The sequence below is a fragment of the Tasmannia lanceolata genome, unplaced genomic scaffold (genome assembly GCF_043159265.1).
Source record: "Tasmannia lanceolata isolate RefF3 unplaced genomic scaffold, GAP_Taslan_0.1 ptg000002l, whole genome shotgun sequence".
Lineage (NCBI taxonomy): Eukaryota > Viridiplantae > Streptophyta > Magnoliopsida > Canellales > Winteraceae > Tasmannia > Tasmannia lanceolata.
The window spans coordinates 54634142-54649740 of record NW_027518679.1 but is presented as its reverse complement, the minus strand read 5'-3'; the positions used below and the strand labels follow the sequence as shown (position 1 = coordinate 54649740).

At 37.2% G+C, this 15599-nt stretch overlaps 1 protein-coding gene across 1 annotated transcript; it reads right to left on the bottom strand.

Annotated features, from left to right (window-relative positions):
* Positions 1–1946: 1946 nt before the first annotated feature.
* LOC143879313 (alpha/beta-Hydrolases superfamily protein) lies at positions 1947–14811 on the bottom strand. The gene is made up of 5 exons (XM_077381655.1): positions 13729–14811; positions 12547–12583; positions 11369–11605; positions 11212–11259; positions 1947–2744 (listed from the first exon to the last, which is right to left on the bottom strand). Exons 1-5 carry the CDS (start codon positions 14025–14027, stop codon positions 2337–2339), a joined length of 1029 nt encoding a protein of 342 aa, XP_077237770.1. The 5' UTR covers positions 14028–14811; the 3' UTR covers positions 1947–2336.
* Positions 14812–15599: the final 788 nt, after the last annotated feature.

Here is a 15599-nt window from a genome sequence, read left to right as displayed (position 1 = left end):
CGGTGCACCAAGGTATTAATTATTTAGTTGGGAAAATCTCAACCGTGGAGTTGTGGAAGGAGACTCCATCAACGTTATCCGTTGGCTCTGCGGTTCACATAGTTTCCCTTGGTGCTTTGCGGACTTCTTCAACGATATTAAGGACATCGTGGGTTCCTCTTCTGTTTCTTCTATCCACGTTAGGCATAATGATGTGGCGGAATCGTTAGCTAGAAGAGGGGTCCACTTGGAGTCTCTTGAGCAATACGACTTCCTTCCACCTTGAGAAACATCTTTTTCCTCTGTTTTTCTGTATATTCTTTGTATTCTCCTTTTTTGTATTTTTTTACCATCTCGATCTTCTTTTAATGATATCTCACCATCAAAAAAAAAAAAAAAATCAGTTTTGGACTGAAAAATTAATTCTCAAAATCTAAAACTAACAGACCCGTAAAGAGATTCACACTCGTCATCCCACTTGGAGTAGTCGGTTTTCATTATTCATTCTTCATTTTCTTGTCCGCGAGGAATTTTTCAAATAATAGCCAAATGACCTTCCTCCCAAATCTGGAGAAAGGAAAAGTAAATAGGATTTTTACTTGGAAAATGATGTAATTTTGCTTTCCTTCTACTTCTATTTTATGTGCATCCAAACATGAACTTATGATCTGCGCTCTATTTGGATTCTGATTCCTATTCCGTTGTAAAAGGGATGGAAATTCGATAAGGGCCCGTTTGGATACCTCTTGGATTTGAATTTGGAGGTGAATTTGGATTTCCAAAATCCATGGATTTGAAATCAAGAATTTTAAAATTCACAAATTTATAAATAATGCCGTTTGGATGACCACGTATAGATTTGGATTTCAAATCTAAATTAATTTTTTTTTGTTTGGATCCTCTTTGGATTTGAATTTGAAATCTAACAAAACCAAAAAACCCTAAAATACTTGATATAGGGGCATTTCAGCCATTTTCCATAATCCAGGGGTATTCTAGTCATTTTACCCTATATGGGGGATTTTGATAATTTTTTATGTCATAAGGGTGTTTTAGTCATTTTCCATGACTCAGGGTATTTGGTCATTTTCACCCGGTATAGGTGTATTCCGGTCATTTTGCAGGACCCTGTATTCTAGTCATTTTACCTAATATGGCGTATTTTTATCTCATGAGGGTATTTTTAGTCATTTTAGTCATTTTACCCTATATGAGATTATTTTGATCATTTTTATGCCATAAGGGTATTTTGGTCATTTTGCAGGACTCGGGGGTATTTTGTCATTTTTACCTAGTATATGAGTATTTCTAGTCATTTTTTATGAGCCATGAGTCATTTTTACTTGATCTAGGGGTATTTTAGTAATTTTCATGATATTGGGTTATTCTAGTCATTTTACATTGTATGAGATTACTTTGATCATTTTTATCTCATAAGGGTACTTTAGTCATTTTGCACGACTCCAGGAAATTTTGTCATTTTTACCTGGTATATAAGGGTATTTCTATCATTTTGCCAGACTCGGGGGTTTTCTAGTCATTTTACCTAATACGATGTATTTTGATCAGTTTTTAATGTCATGTGGGTACTTGAGTCATTTAATACTTTTTTTGGTATATTTTAATCATTTAACCCCTTATGGGTGAGATTTAGATTTATAAATAACCCCTCGCAGAAAAAAATTATAAATCTAAAAAATTACACTAACATGAGGAATTTGTAAATCTTGTGGATTTCACACAAATCCAAATCCAAATGTCATAAAAGGCTTGCCAAACGCCGAATTTGGATTTAAAATCCAAATTCACCTCCAAATCCAAATCCAAGGGGTATCCAAACAGGCCCTAAAAGAATCACAATAACTCAAGGAGAATCAGAATATGATGCCAATCCCAGCACCAGATTTCAGCAATCCAAATGAGCCCTGACAGTCAGAGGGTTCCTAATAAAGAAGAGTCATTTTAGCAGCTTTGAAATTTATGAAAATTAATTATATGTTAAGAAAAACTATGCAAACAACAGGCTCATTTTACAACAGCTGATCACTTCAGATTTCAAATTGTCTACAATAAGCCAAATCACAGTTTAAAATATCAACCCCCAGCTAAAACATTACCACTGAGCGATCAAGATGGTTACGATGAAATCCGGAGCATCGCCAGATACCAATTAAATAAAATTTTCCCTACAGAGGTGGTCATGGAGATCACCAAATCAGAATCAACAACAATAAAGAGCATCCATACAAATTCCTACCTACACTACAAAGGGTCATCAGACAACACTTCCTCTTGATTGCACTGCAAAGGGAAGGGGTTAGTAAACTTTTTGACAATTCCTGTACAAACACCCACCATTAACACCATCCTTCTCTCTCCTCACAACATGTCGAGCAGCGGGACCCACAACATGTCGAGCATTGTGACCCACAACATGTTGAGCATTGCGGGACAAATAATGTTACACATCCGGGTCTCGAACAGTTTGAACATTTTGGCCATCGGAGTCTGAATCTACAACAGCATCCCTTAGTGGAAACAGTCTTCGCAGGTTGATGAAGGCTCGAGCGGATCTTCTTGAGACGGGTCTGTGTGGTTATGTTCTCCATTTCTTGTATGAACCGGCAAAGATGGCGAATGTAGTCAGGATATAGCTCTAAGTTGCAGTGCCCACCTCCCTTGATCCATAAGGGTTCGTATGGTTCCCTTGCTAACTTCCACAGCCCATTCCCGTGAAACCAATTTACCACATCATCTTCAGTACCCTGTCGAAAGCCACCAACCCAATTAGAATCTATGAACAAAACATTTAGAGGAAAAAAAGAAGATCTTCATAAGTCTATGAGGTTTACAAATTTTGTTGAAATTTTCTTTGATGTGAGATTTAAGGAAAGCTGAACTGACTAGCAGCCCATTGTTGTTTAAGATTTAGATTTTAATGTTTTTTAATGGATTTATATTTTAGTGTTAAACCTACCATTCAAAAAAAAATTGTTAAACCTTCGAATTTTGTCCTTAGAATAGAGGGGTTTATCTCCCACATACCAAGGGAAAGGTAAAACACCGACTTGATGTAACTTTAAAGGCTCAAAAACACTAACTCAACAGAAAGCCTATCGACTCAGGTGCATCCCTATGTCAGGAATGTCTAAATCAAAAATAATTTTAGCATTATATATCAAATCGAAATCAATTGGTCACATTCTAAAAGATTTTTTTATGTATTAATAGCATTAAAAAATAGCATTTTGATAAAGCAACCCCACCTCCCTTCAATCCACAAGGTAGACCAAAAACTAAAGGGAAAAATACACTTAGGCCCCCCCCGTGGTTTCTGACACATTCAACTAAACCCCTAATGTTTAAAAAGTTACAAGTAGACCGCCTGTGGTTTCAATTTGTGTAAGGTAGACCCCCTCAGTTGACGATTTGTCCACAGATTGAAGGGTTAGGATGATCCTATGGAGCTAATTTTTTGGGCACACCCTGTCTATGTCAGGGCCCATCAAATGAACGCTTTGGATCATCCAAACAATGTGGGCCCACTGTGTTTTTGGTAGTGGGCCCAAACCCCATAGCCGAATCCAAACACTACCAAAAACACAGTGGGCCCACATTATTTGGATGATCCAAAGCGTTCATTTGATGGGCCCTGACATAGATAGGGTGTGCCCAAAAAATCAGCTCCATAGGATCATCCTAACCCTTCAATCTGTGGACGAACCGTCAACTGAGGGGGTCTACCTTACACAAATTGAAACCACAGGGGGTCTACTTGTAACTTTTTAAACATCAGGGGTTAAGTTGAATGTGTCAGAACTCAGAAACCAAAGGGGGTCTAAGCGTATTTTTCTCAAAACTAAAAACAATCAAGAATTTCAAGCATCTTATTTTTTGAGCAAATTGTATATAATCCACATACAATTTATCAACTGGGATTCAACCTGAAGCTGGACTGTGATTTTCTTATTGACATACTAGTTGATACTGGCACATGGATGTGTTGATCATTTGCCGCATCATCCTGAATGGAGTTCATCCTGAATGGGAGTTAGCGGATGCAGAACTGGCATCACTAGGAAATCAGTGGACTTGAAACATGGTCCTATCATCCTATTTAACTCCATGACTAAAATAAAAACAGTTTCAACACTAATGATGGGTCCCATCACCCTATTTAACTCCTTTTTTATTCTCGTGGCAGATGGTTCCGATCAATATGTGAGGTCTCTTTAATGTCATATGCTCCAGAGTATTGCAATGGAAATGGTCTTCGAAGAGGTAGCACAACCATTGCCATCATTACTCCTCAATTTATCTACCGAACACCACATGGGAGAAATGGAATGGAAGGAAACGAAAAATCTTTCACACAACTACAGGCTAGACTAAAATTTAGCTCTAAATCGACGCTAAAAGCCGAGGGCTCTCTCTACTTCAAGTCATTTAGGAAAAAGAATCAGCCCCGTACAGAAGAGATTGGGTAAGAGTACGGGAAAAAAGAAAAAGGCATTTTAATTCAAGCTCAACTATCTAATTAGAAAATATGGGAGACATCTGCTAGAAAATAATTTAGAAGTTTGCTTCATACAATATTTGCTAAGAACGGCTAACTAGTCACTTTGGAATCTAAGAATTCCTGGAGAATTTAGACCCCAGTGTGACTTACTTCAATTAGCTGCCAGGTCATTGGACTGGAAGTATTGTTGGAATTTCAAATCTAATATAATTTCCAATAATGAACTCAGAATTGGATGCGCCAGCAAGTACTAATGTTTTGCAATCGCAAAGTTCCAGTGCACAATTCCAAGTTCCAAAATCGAACTGTTTGAATCTAACCTTAAGATTCACAAGTATTGCTTGAATTTTAGATCTAATATAATTCCCAATAATGAACTCAGAATGCATAAACTTAACCAAATAAACTAACAGATAATTAACATCTCAAGTGGATAAAATCTCATTCAGGTCGACAAACATTCAATGATATCAACAACTGTAACAATTGTAGATGAAAGTAAATAGTTAAATCACTTAAAGAGTTAAGGAATGAGTTAAATCATGTTGTCCTTAAGGAAAGATGGCCCCTACTACGATGAATCGTTGGTGCAAATGGGTTGTTGGTTGCCTCCAGGATTCAACAACTCTTGTTGCTGTGAGTGTGCACTCACGAACCCAGAAGCCAAACGAACACACCCGGTCAACCTTGACAACTAGAAGGAAAAAGACAAAACTTGTTTCAAAGAGAAAAGCCAAATTTGTTTTTGGGTTCCTTGTATATATTAGAGAAAAAATAACTTCTCCTTGTACTGCAAAACTCTAAAAACTAACTACTGAAATGAGCATTAACATGTGACCAACATGTGGCCCATTGTTAACACTGACAGTCTCATTAACAAGTAGTGCAATGGAACAGAATAAGAGCGGCCCAGCGCACGAGGCTCCCACCATTGCAGGGTGCAATGGAACAAAAATAATAAAAATATAATAAACACATTAAGAAGCGCAGTTTCATAAATTTGCAAAGAAGAAAAATAAATTAATAAAAACAAAGTAAAACCTAAGAGAAACAAGCACAAGCACAAGCCATACCGCACCACCCCACGTCCACATCCCAGCTTGATTCATCACGACGCTCTCACGTGTAAGAAGTTTCATCCCCAAAGGTCTCTAGTCTTATTTAGATCCCAACCTTTAGAGAATCTCATTGTCTTTATATGGATAAGAATGTTCTTGTGCACAATCAACGTGGAACTAAAATGTCACTAAAGACAAAACCAAACACTAAAGACAAAATACATATATAAAGGTAATTATTATACCTTTTACAACATAAAAGACAAACAATATTTTGAAATATACTCTTTAAAAACTCATTAAAGATAACAATTCATTATGTTGTGGAGCATAAGGTGTAGTCACTTGATTAATTATGTCAGACTTTCACAGAATTCACCAAGCTCATTGGAATTATATTCACCTCCTAACTAAATATTTTGATCTTCTTCTCTAATTGGTTTTCAACTTTTATCTTTGTTTCTGATTTCTGATTAAGTACACAACGTAAAACCTTGAGGAACCATCTATAAAGGTAATAAAATACCATTAACCCCTTCTAGTGAGTGTATTGTTCAAATTACACACATCACTATAAATTAAACACAGAATCTCCTCTTTTCTTTCTTTAACCTTATGAGAAGGTTTCTTTGTATACTTAGATTGTATATAGATTTGAAGTTTATTTTATAATGTTTTTTTATTCTTAGGAATCGGCCCTAAGGTCATCATTTTCTTTAGAGTAGTATAATTCACATGACCTCATCTACCATGCAACATGTCCAAAGAATCAACAATGCACGCAAAAGAAGCTTTATACATAATATTCTCAGTTACATTGAGTTTAAGCAAACCCTCAATAGAGTAAGACTCATTTATTGAAATTACAATTTTTCTGCCTCGAACACAAGCTTACACAAGCTTATAAACCCTTTCTTGATCAGGATTCAGAGTTAACCGACAACAAATTCTTTCAAATATATGGTACATGAAGGACTTCACCAAGCTTCACGTCATTTTTTACAGTGAACTTCAAAAGCACTCTCCCTTTACCGGTTAATACAAATGACGATGAGTAACCCATGAAAAACTGCTCTGTATCTCAAACAATCTTGTAGGAGGAAAATGCACTTTTGCCATTATAGATATGTCTGATGGCCCCAATCTCCACCTAAGAGTTTTTTATATTACTAATTAGGCCCACTTCAAATATTATGACCAACAAATACTGATCTTCAGCCACATTTGCTTGAGGTGTACTATTCTCTATCACATTCGCTTGGAAGTTTTTCTTCCCTTTCGTATGCCTATATTCCTTTGCATAATGATTTGCCTTCCCACATATAAAGCAGTCGCCCTTTTTCTTCATTGAAATTCATAGGCTTCTTTTTAAAGTGACCACCACGATTCTTTTGTGATTAATACAGCATTTTGAACTTAAGTTTCTCGTCCGATGCAGGATCAGTCAAGTTCACCTTCAAAATGAATTCAGAGGACTTCAGTTACTTCTTTCTGCAAAGGCAGGCTATCATCTTTTGTTCCAAGATAGACAAACAAGTCCCAAAGTGAATAACCTTTATGATCAAGAAGTTTCTTCATATATCTCCCATGAAGGTGGTAATTTTTTAAGGCTTTTGGGACCTCGTTAAGCATCATTTAATTGCTATTGGGAACATGAATTTACACATACTTTGAGACTTTTACACATGTTTTGAGATTTTTTGCTCAGAGTCTGTGTAAATTCATGATCCCAAGCGCAATTAAATGATGCTTAACTAAAGGCACTCATTAGCAAAACCCTTTCTTTTAAAAACTGCAGATATTGAAATTCATCTACGTTGATACACCTAGAATGTATATCAAACACTGATAGCTGAATCTCATTGACCTGATTCATTATCGATCTCTCATCAACCACCTAATAATGGGAGTATTTTCCAATTTGAGGCCTCTTGGATCCTATCACTTCAACTTGGTATTTCCGTCAAAAGAGTATCCCACAACTCTTTGGCAGTCTCAATTCTAAAGAACAAATCAAATAGTTGATTACTGAGAATATTAGGATGTATCTTTTACAGTGAAAATCTTTCGCTTCTCCTTTTTGTCAGCTATATGAGAACTAGCAAGTTCATCCTCTTGCTCGATTGTGTTATGATCCACTAACAAGTAGTCTAGGTTCAAAGGCTAAGAAAAACAACATTCTCCGTTGCCATCTACAAAAGTATGATCCATCGAACATCGTAGGCCTTTTAGTTCGTTGTGACATAGTTTCTATCTTAGAGGGTTTTGCAATCATAATTAGTATGGTCTTGCGATCGTCCATAAGGATGCGATTGGAAGTTACTGAGGTTTTGCAACTGCATATTATATTGTTATCTTTTAATGAGTTTTAAAAGATTTGTCATTAAATGATTATATTCCAAAATCTTGATTTGTTTTGTGTTGTAAAAGGTATATTAAAATACCTTTTTTATTTTTGTATTTTTTTTATTTTGTCTTTAGTGACAAAGTACTCGTCTTTGATTATATCTTACAAATTCTAGTCCCACATTGGTTATGCATAAGACTATTCTTGTGCATATATAGATAATAGCATTCCGTAAAGGTTGGGATCTAAAGAAGATGGGAGACATTTGGAGAAGAAACTTCTCACACCGTGGTGCGTACACCAAGCAGTGCTGAGCCAAGCTAGGTCTTGGACACGGCGTGGCAGGGATTATAGTGGTGGACATGGTTCGGTTATGGGGTAAACCCATAACCGAACCTTGGAACCGAACCAGAACCGATCTTGATCGGGTTGGTTCGGTTCGGTTCTAGGTTTACCCAACTTTTTAATTTATTTTTTTAGCCCCACCTCCCCCCCGCTGCCACCCTCACCCCGCTCGGTTCTTCCAAATTCAGCCCCTCTTTTCTCTTATTTTTAATGAAAAACAAAAAAGACACCCCCCCTCGGTTCTTCCAAATTCAGCCCCCCTCTTCTCTTATTTTTAATGAAAAACAAAAAAGACTATTAGTTTTAACACTTCCTTCTAGCCTCGCTCGATCCAATGGCCCATATTTGCTTAAGTTTGAAAATCTAAAATTTGATATGGGATATGCTAGCCTCCATCGCAGAAGCACGGTCGCGCTCCGTCCTTTGCAAGTGATGACAGCCGCAGATGCTGACAGCCATATATTTTCAGAACCGAACCGAACCGAATAGGCCGGTTCGGTTCGGTTCTTTGGGTCGGACCCGAACCATGTCCACTCCTAATGGCTTATGCTAGTATTTGTGCTTGTATCTCCTGGATCCCACTTTGTTTTTACTATTTTATTTTATGTTTTCTTTCGAATTTATGAAATTACCCCTCTTTAATGCATTTAATTTCTTTATCGTTTTTGTTCCATTGAACTACTTGTTAATATCATGTTTAGTGATATTAGTGGGTTACATGTTGATCACGTGTTAATGTTCACTTTAGCAGTCAAGTTTTTAGGGATTTAGTATATAAGGATTAGTTATGTACAAGGAACCTTAAAACAGTTTTGGTTTCTCTCTGCAACAAATTCTCTCTTTTCCTTTTATGACGCCAAGGCACATAGGGTGTGATTGCTAGGCTTCTGGGGTCCATAAGTGCACTCTCCCAGCAGTGGGAATAGCTGAATCATGGAGGCAACCATCATCAACCCATTTGCACCGCCGATGAGTGCAATCTTGCCTTAAGAGCAGCAAGATTTGACCAGTGCCCCAACACGATATTGAATGATCTTAATGTTTACTTTCATCTACAATTATTACATTTGTTGATCATTTCATGTTTGTCAGTTAGTTCATTTCGTTAAGTAACTATGACATCTGAAATTCCAACAATATTTTTATACAACCAGGTCAACCCATGCTATGCATGACTTAGATTAAATATTAATATGTCATTTGGAAATTTAGAAAGCTTACGAAAATAAACCATGCCTTAAACCCAAGGCGGCACTTGCATCAGCTTGAGAACCTTCTTCCACTATATGAGTAAATATCTAGGAGAAAGGGGGGAATGTCACGAAAGGGAGACATTTTGAAATTTACGTGGGAATAGAAGAGAGATGGAACAATGTGCTGGCGTTTTGAGGGATGCCCAACGGAGACCTACAAGATATATCATCTGCATCCCTCTCTGGATATAAATACATCAAAAGTGTCTTCGGAAAATCATAGTCACCATTCCTTAAAATGGGATGTTACTGAGGTATACCACCCTAGATGGAACCATCAACCATGTGCACGGGTTTTGTGGGATGCTCAATGAAAGATCAACAAGATATACTATCACCATCCATCTCTTGCTATGAATACATCAGACTACCTTTGGGACATCATGGACAACATTTCCTTGCAATGGATGTTACCGACAGCATCTGCAAACCACCATTATTAAGGTAGCTTTTCCTAAATGTGAATTCATTCATCTGCCTTTCCAACATCCATAAAGGTAGCAAAATGCAAACACATTGATCATCTTAAGGGGATTCATATATGACAGACAGAGGACCGTCATTCACAGAGAATCAGTGTTCAAGTCAAAGGAGTGAAAAGCTACACATACTACTAGAACCGGGATTGTGTAAATCCTTGTTATTCTAGTTTATCGGTGACTTACACTACTAGAATCAATGGATATAATACACATACTTTTCAGATTGTTACAGCCTAAGTTTTAGCAACTTAAAATGCTTATCCAGCATTCGTTTACTTCTTCATATGGGCTATGGAGATGGAATAATAAATCATTTCAATAGTGTTAGGAGCTTACCACCATTGATCAATTTCGTGGCAAAGTAACTATGACAAGAAATCATCAATAAATTTCCCACTTGTAATGTCACTTAATCAATTTTGCATTGTCCATCTCAGGAGTGTAAGACTGAGGACTGTTATTTTTGTGCTAGAAATGCCTATACTATAATATTGTGGTGCAAAGTAAGTTGATGGAGTGCAATCCATTAAGTATCATTCAGAAGATTCTTGAGCAAAGGTCATTAGGCATGAGTGATTTTTGACATTTATTGTGATCTTTAAGAGAACATACAATAGGTCCACTTTAATATCCAGAAGAATAAAGGCAAAGCATGATATAGCTTTGTTTCAGCAGATGTGAATAATGCCTCACCTCAAAGTCAATAACATGACAATGAACTAAAAGTAGAAAAGGAAAGCAGGAATATCTTTTCTACACGTGACCATCACTTTCAGGTAATTCTTGATTCTTTTTTGAGTGATATCAATTACAAGGACTGACTGAAGATTGGCTTCGTACAATACTTGATATATCAAATACTGACTACTCCCAATTCAATCACAACTCATCCTACAACTTATAGCACAGTTCACAGAGAGTCAGCTCATGCCCACCATCCATGTACCGACAGAAATGTTTCAGAACGCAAGGATTGGCATAGTAAGTTTAATGAGCAGATAGAGGAGTCCTACGTAAAGTAATCTTGGTGAGCTTTGTAGCCAATCAGTAATGTAACTAATGTTGAAGTGAGGAAAATGTTGGTTAGTTTTTTATCATCATCCAGCAATCAATTACAGTCATCATACAGAAAGATATTGAATGGAAATGAATAAAAGAACCATTCATTCCTTTTGAACAGCTGATTTCATGTCAACATAAATAGAACAACAAATTGACAATTACTTACATGGATTATGAGAACCGGGCACTTCACTTTTCGAATTTTGTTGATGTTCTGCATTTCCCAATAGACAAATTAGAAGCTCGAAGCAGAAATACAGAAATACAGAAATCAACAGTGCATACCGATTGGTAAATGGTAGTAGCCAATAAATGTGACTTACTTTATAAATGTCAAAGCATAGTGTGACCTTCGAATGGCAGAGTACACGAAGACCTGAGAGTATGGCACTGTGAAGAACAACACCTCTCAGCCTTGGCAACCGAGCCGCCAAGTGCAATGTTGGACCACTACCAACAGATTGCCCATACAAAATCAAGTCTTCCTGGCTAACTCCATATTGAGTTTCCAGGCACTCGTACACTGCCTCTATGTCTGCGTAAGTATTGGATTCGCTGGGCTGAATCATATCAAAAAAAAAAAAAAAAATTCAGGATAATAATAGATTCATCCAACCACTAACCAAGCATGTGCCAAAGACTGATAAGCTAAATAACATCTTTGGTTATTTGTAGCTTTCATATTTACAACGAAGGGAATTATACTGCAACAGTCTTGCAAATCTGGGTGTTCCTTCAAAGTAGTTTGCTTGGATTAGTAATTAATATAGCAGGGTTGTAGATTCAATGATCTCTTCATGTTCACTAAGAAGATTTGACCAAAGATACACGAGAAAGTTGATAGCGTCTTTAATCAGCAAAAATTAATTCAGATGCAAGAATATCTTTACTTTAAATTACAAAACAGAACTGATAACGAACAATGTTTCTGGAGTACCTCAGGATTCTATGGAAATTAAGGTTTTGAAGGAAAATAAAATCAATCCAACAACTCCAAATATAACAAACTATTAATATGTCAAAGGGACGTCCCAAAAGTGCAAATAAAAGAAGTTTATGATTCATTTGGTTGCACAGAAGCTCGGCAGCCGTCGGAATTTGGTTTGGAATTGGCATGCCATTCCACGTTTGGTTCCCAAAATGCATTGGACTCCCTTTGATTCCCTTGGATGTCTCTCATGTAATAATTGCTTGTCTCTTTCTTATCCCCTTCTTCCAGAAGCTAAGAATCATGGTTTAGTTTTCTAGGGAATGATGCTCTCTCTCTCTCGCTTTCCCTCTCTCTCCTCTCTCCCTATATTGGTAATGACACCCCCTACTTTTTCTCCTACTCTCCGAGTATATGCCGTGCAATTAAACACTATTACACAATTTTCCAAGGTAACACTAGGCAAATCAAAATGCTTGTCCCTTCCCTTTGACTTCCTATTCCACTACTGTCCGAGCCACCCCAAGCAACCAAACGAAGCATTAGGGAAGAGCAAGAAGAACAATTCCATACCTTACCAGTAGAGGCTCCATATCCAGAATAGTCGTATCTGCGGATAAAAATAGAGCATTGCCCAATTAGAATCCAAAGAAAGAAAATATTAAGAAACTAAAATGGCATGGTACAAACAGATCACAGTGGAACCGCAGGAGTGTAAATGATTCTACACAGAAAATTCAATTCAGAGAATAAGAAATAAATAAATGTTTCTGAAGAAAAAAAATGAAAAACTGGAATTATTACTGAAACAGAAGAAAACAAGAACAGAAACCAGCAACACCAGCAATACCATTTCAAACAAAAATCAAGCCGGCAGCCTTGAAAGAAGAGGTAGTGAAAAGACATAGATAAATTTCGAAAAAAAACCCAAAAAATATGCATAAAAAGTGGAGAATAATAGACAAATCTCTAGAAAATCAAATACACCCAACTGTGTAAAAGCACTGGAAAATTTATCTCCATCCAAACAACATAAAGCAATAACAAACCATTTCCAAATAGAAGGGGAAAAAAGTCAAAATCATAAACATGTCCCGGGAATTTGTAACAAGTAAAAGAATCAACTAACAAACACCATAGAAACAAAGAGAATACCCATAAAAGAACCTAGAAAGAAATATGTTTAAACATTTTAAATAAACATTAACAAGAAAAAAAGACAACAAAATGAAAAAAAAAAAAACTCAGAACGAAAACTTCTACAAACTTAAATCACTTGAAGACAGTGACAGGAAATAGAAGAAGGATAACCCAGAAAGTAATATACATCGTCGAGAAAAAGAAAAGGAAACCAAAAAAAAAAAGCCCAAAAAATTGCAAAAACAAAACCCAGAAAGAGAACTCCCCCACTAACTTAAATCAACTAGTGTTGGGTTCCTTGCTCTATATAAAGGGTCCTATGCCTCTTAAACTTATCAAGAACTCTTAATGGGCTATATCTTTGACCATGAGATAAGGTGTTTGACACCCTTGTGAAAACCCAGCTTACTTATACCAAAAAAACAACAATCTTAAATCAACATCAAACAAAGGCCAAAAGATAAAAATAAAACAAAATGTCATAGATGTTCAAAGTGGTAATATCAAGAACTCTTAATGGGCTATCTTAAATCAACATATACAAAAGGCCAAAAGATCAAAATAAAACAAGATGCTAAAGATGTTCAAACAGAGTGGTGATAATCATACACTAACCCCATCAAATTAACCCTAAGGTTGAGCTTGAGCTGAACAAAGAGATCGTAGAGCTGACCAAGATCGGCAGCATTACCGTGCGAATAGAGCACAGTCAATCGCGCATAGGGATTCCTCAAGTAGAAAGCAACAATCTTGTTTCCACGTTTGGTGTCGAGTAAAAGAACATCCATTGAATTGTCAGGAGGAATCCCTGAAACTACCACTCTTCCATCCTCCTCTTTCTTCACACGATAAGTTGGGGGATCTGGCGGGAAGAAGGCGAATTTTGCTGCCAGATATGAAACCAAACACCCCATTTCCCCCAAGAAAATCAAGGGAAAACCAACTCATTGACACATGAGAGAATGTGTGAGAGAGAGAGAGGGGGGATTTGGAGATGGGTTTATTTCAAAAAAAAAATTAGAAGAACACGCAATCACATGAAATGAGATTACGATCCGATGAGATGGAAGATGATCAGGAACCCTGACGTGGTATGTAGGTACACCACCAGCGAGCTTGCAACTGTACACCCGTTAGATCTCAGTCTGATGAAGATTGCGGCTGAGATCGGACGATGAATGCTAGAGGGAGGAGAAGAAGAAAAAGAAGGTGGGGAAAGGCAATATTTGAGGGTTTGATGGGGGGGTTTTATTTATAGAGGATAGTGGTTTTTGAGCTGACTAGGGTTTTTTGTGGATTTTACTGAGAAAAAGGGGGAAGGGGGTGGATAGAGAAGTGGGGTTTTGAAGAAGGGGAGACTACAGGGTTTAGCTTAGGGTTTTAGGGTTTTGATTGTTGTTCCTTTGGAAGAGATGATGAAGTTGGAGAGAGGGGTGTTTTAGGGTTTCATCATTTGGGTATGTTTCATGGAATAGAGAGAGAGAGAGAGAGAGAGAGAGAGAGAGATTTCAGATATGGGAGATTTCAGAGCTTACAGTAGGGTTCTTGGGTTGAGGGTTTTTTTTCCCTCTTCCAAAGTTAAGACTTAAGATCAAGTAGTAGCAGAGCTGTGAGGGTTTTCCTATTTGGGTTTCTGACTTTTTTTCTGAGAGATAGAGAGAGAGAGAGAGAGAGAGTGTGTGTGTGTGTGGTAATGGTGGTGAAAGGAGGTTGCATGCAGAGAAAGAGTGAAATTCAGGCTCTAACTCCAACTTCATTGAGTTTGTGTCAGTTCCACAGAAACACCCAGTTTTTCGTGATAATATAGATTCCTATCTATGAACTTATCGTTACATATCTCGCACTTCGATTTTTAGTGTGATTTTGAAAGGCTACTGATATTGGCACTGGCAGTACCAGGTTTTGACAACAGCCAATTAAAAAGAAGCGACAAGGTGAGTTCGTCCCATTATCAAATATGGTGGTGATGATGTAACCCTGTGTGTTCAATGTTATTATTAGCTAAATCCGGCAAATGACAACAAAAGTGTATCGGATCATTTGCGGGAAACTAAGGTGCACCCTGGTCCCCATGTAGGGTGATTAGGCCATTTATCAGGTGGACCAACACCTAATCCTAGATCTTCCCATTTTTTTTTAAAAATCTTAACAAAATTTATTTTGAGTGAGAGGCAAAATTAGAATACCACCTCTTGGTGGGGAAAATAGATTTTTGACATTTTCCCACTTTAATTTTGTCCCAATGGCATTTACAAGTCCTTGATTCTATTCATTTGGTTCAACCGAACACTGATTTCAGATTGAATTAGAATAGGTTGTTGATTCCATTGCCTGATTCTGCAGCGTACGTTTGGATGCAGTTTAAATTTGGGAATATGTAGGGTTCATGGTGGTGACAGGAATTGGAAATCCCCAGGGCTTACCCAAGAGATTTCTGTTTGTTTACGGGTAAAAGTGGGATGAGAAGAATTGAAAAAAGGGAAATG

Excerpts from the sequence above, each read along its gene's own strand:
- LOC143879313 (XM_077381655.1), bottom strand. The coding sequence starts at position 14,027 with ATGGGGTGTTTGGTTTCATATCTGGCAGCAAAATTCGCCTTCTTCCCG. Across the intron at positions 12,584-13,728 it reads CTTAGGGTTAATTTGATGGG|ATACGACTATTCTGGATATG; the intron begins GTTAGTGTATGA and ends TTTTATCCGCAG. Across the intron at positions 2,745-11,211 it reads GCCCGGTTCTCATAATCCAT|GGTACTGAAGATGATGTGGT; the intron begins GTAAGTAATTGT and ends GGCTTTCGACAG.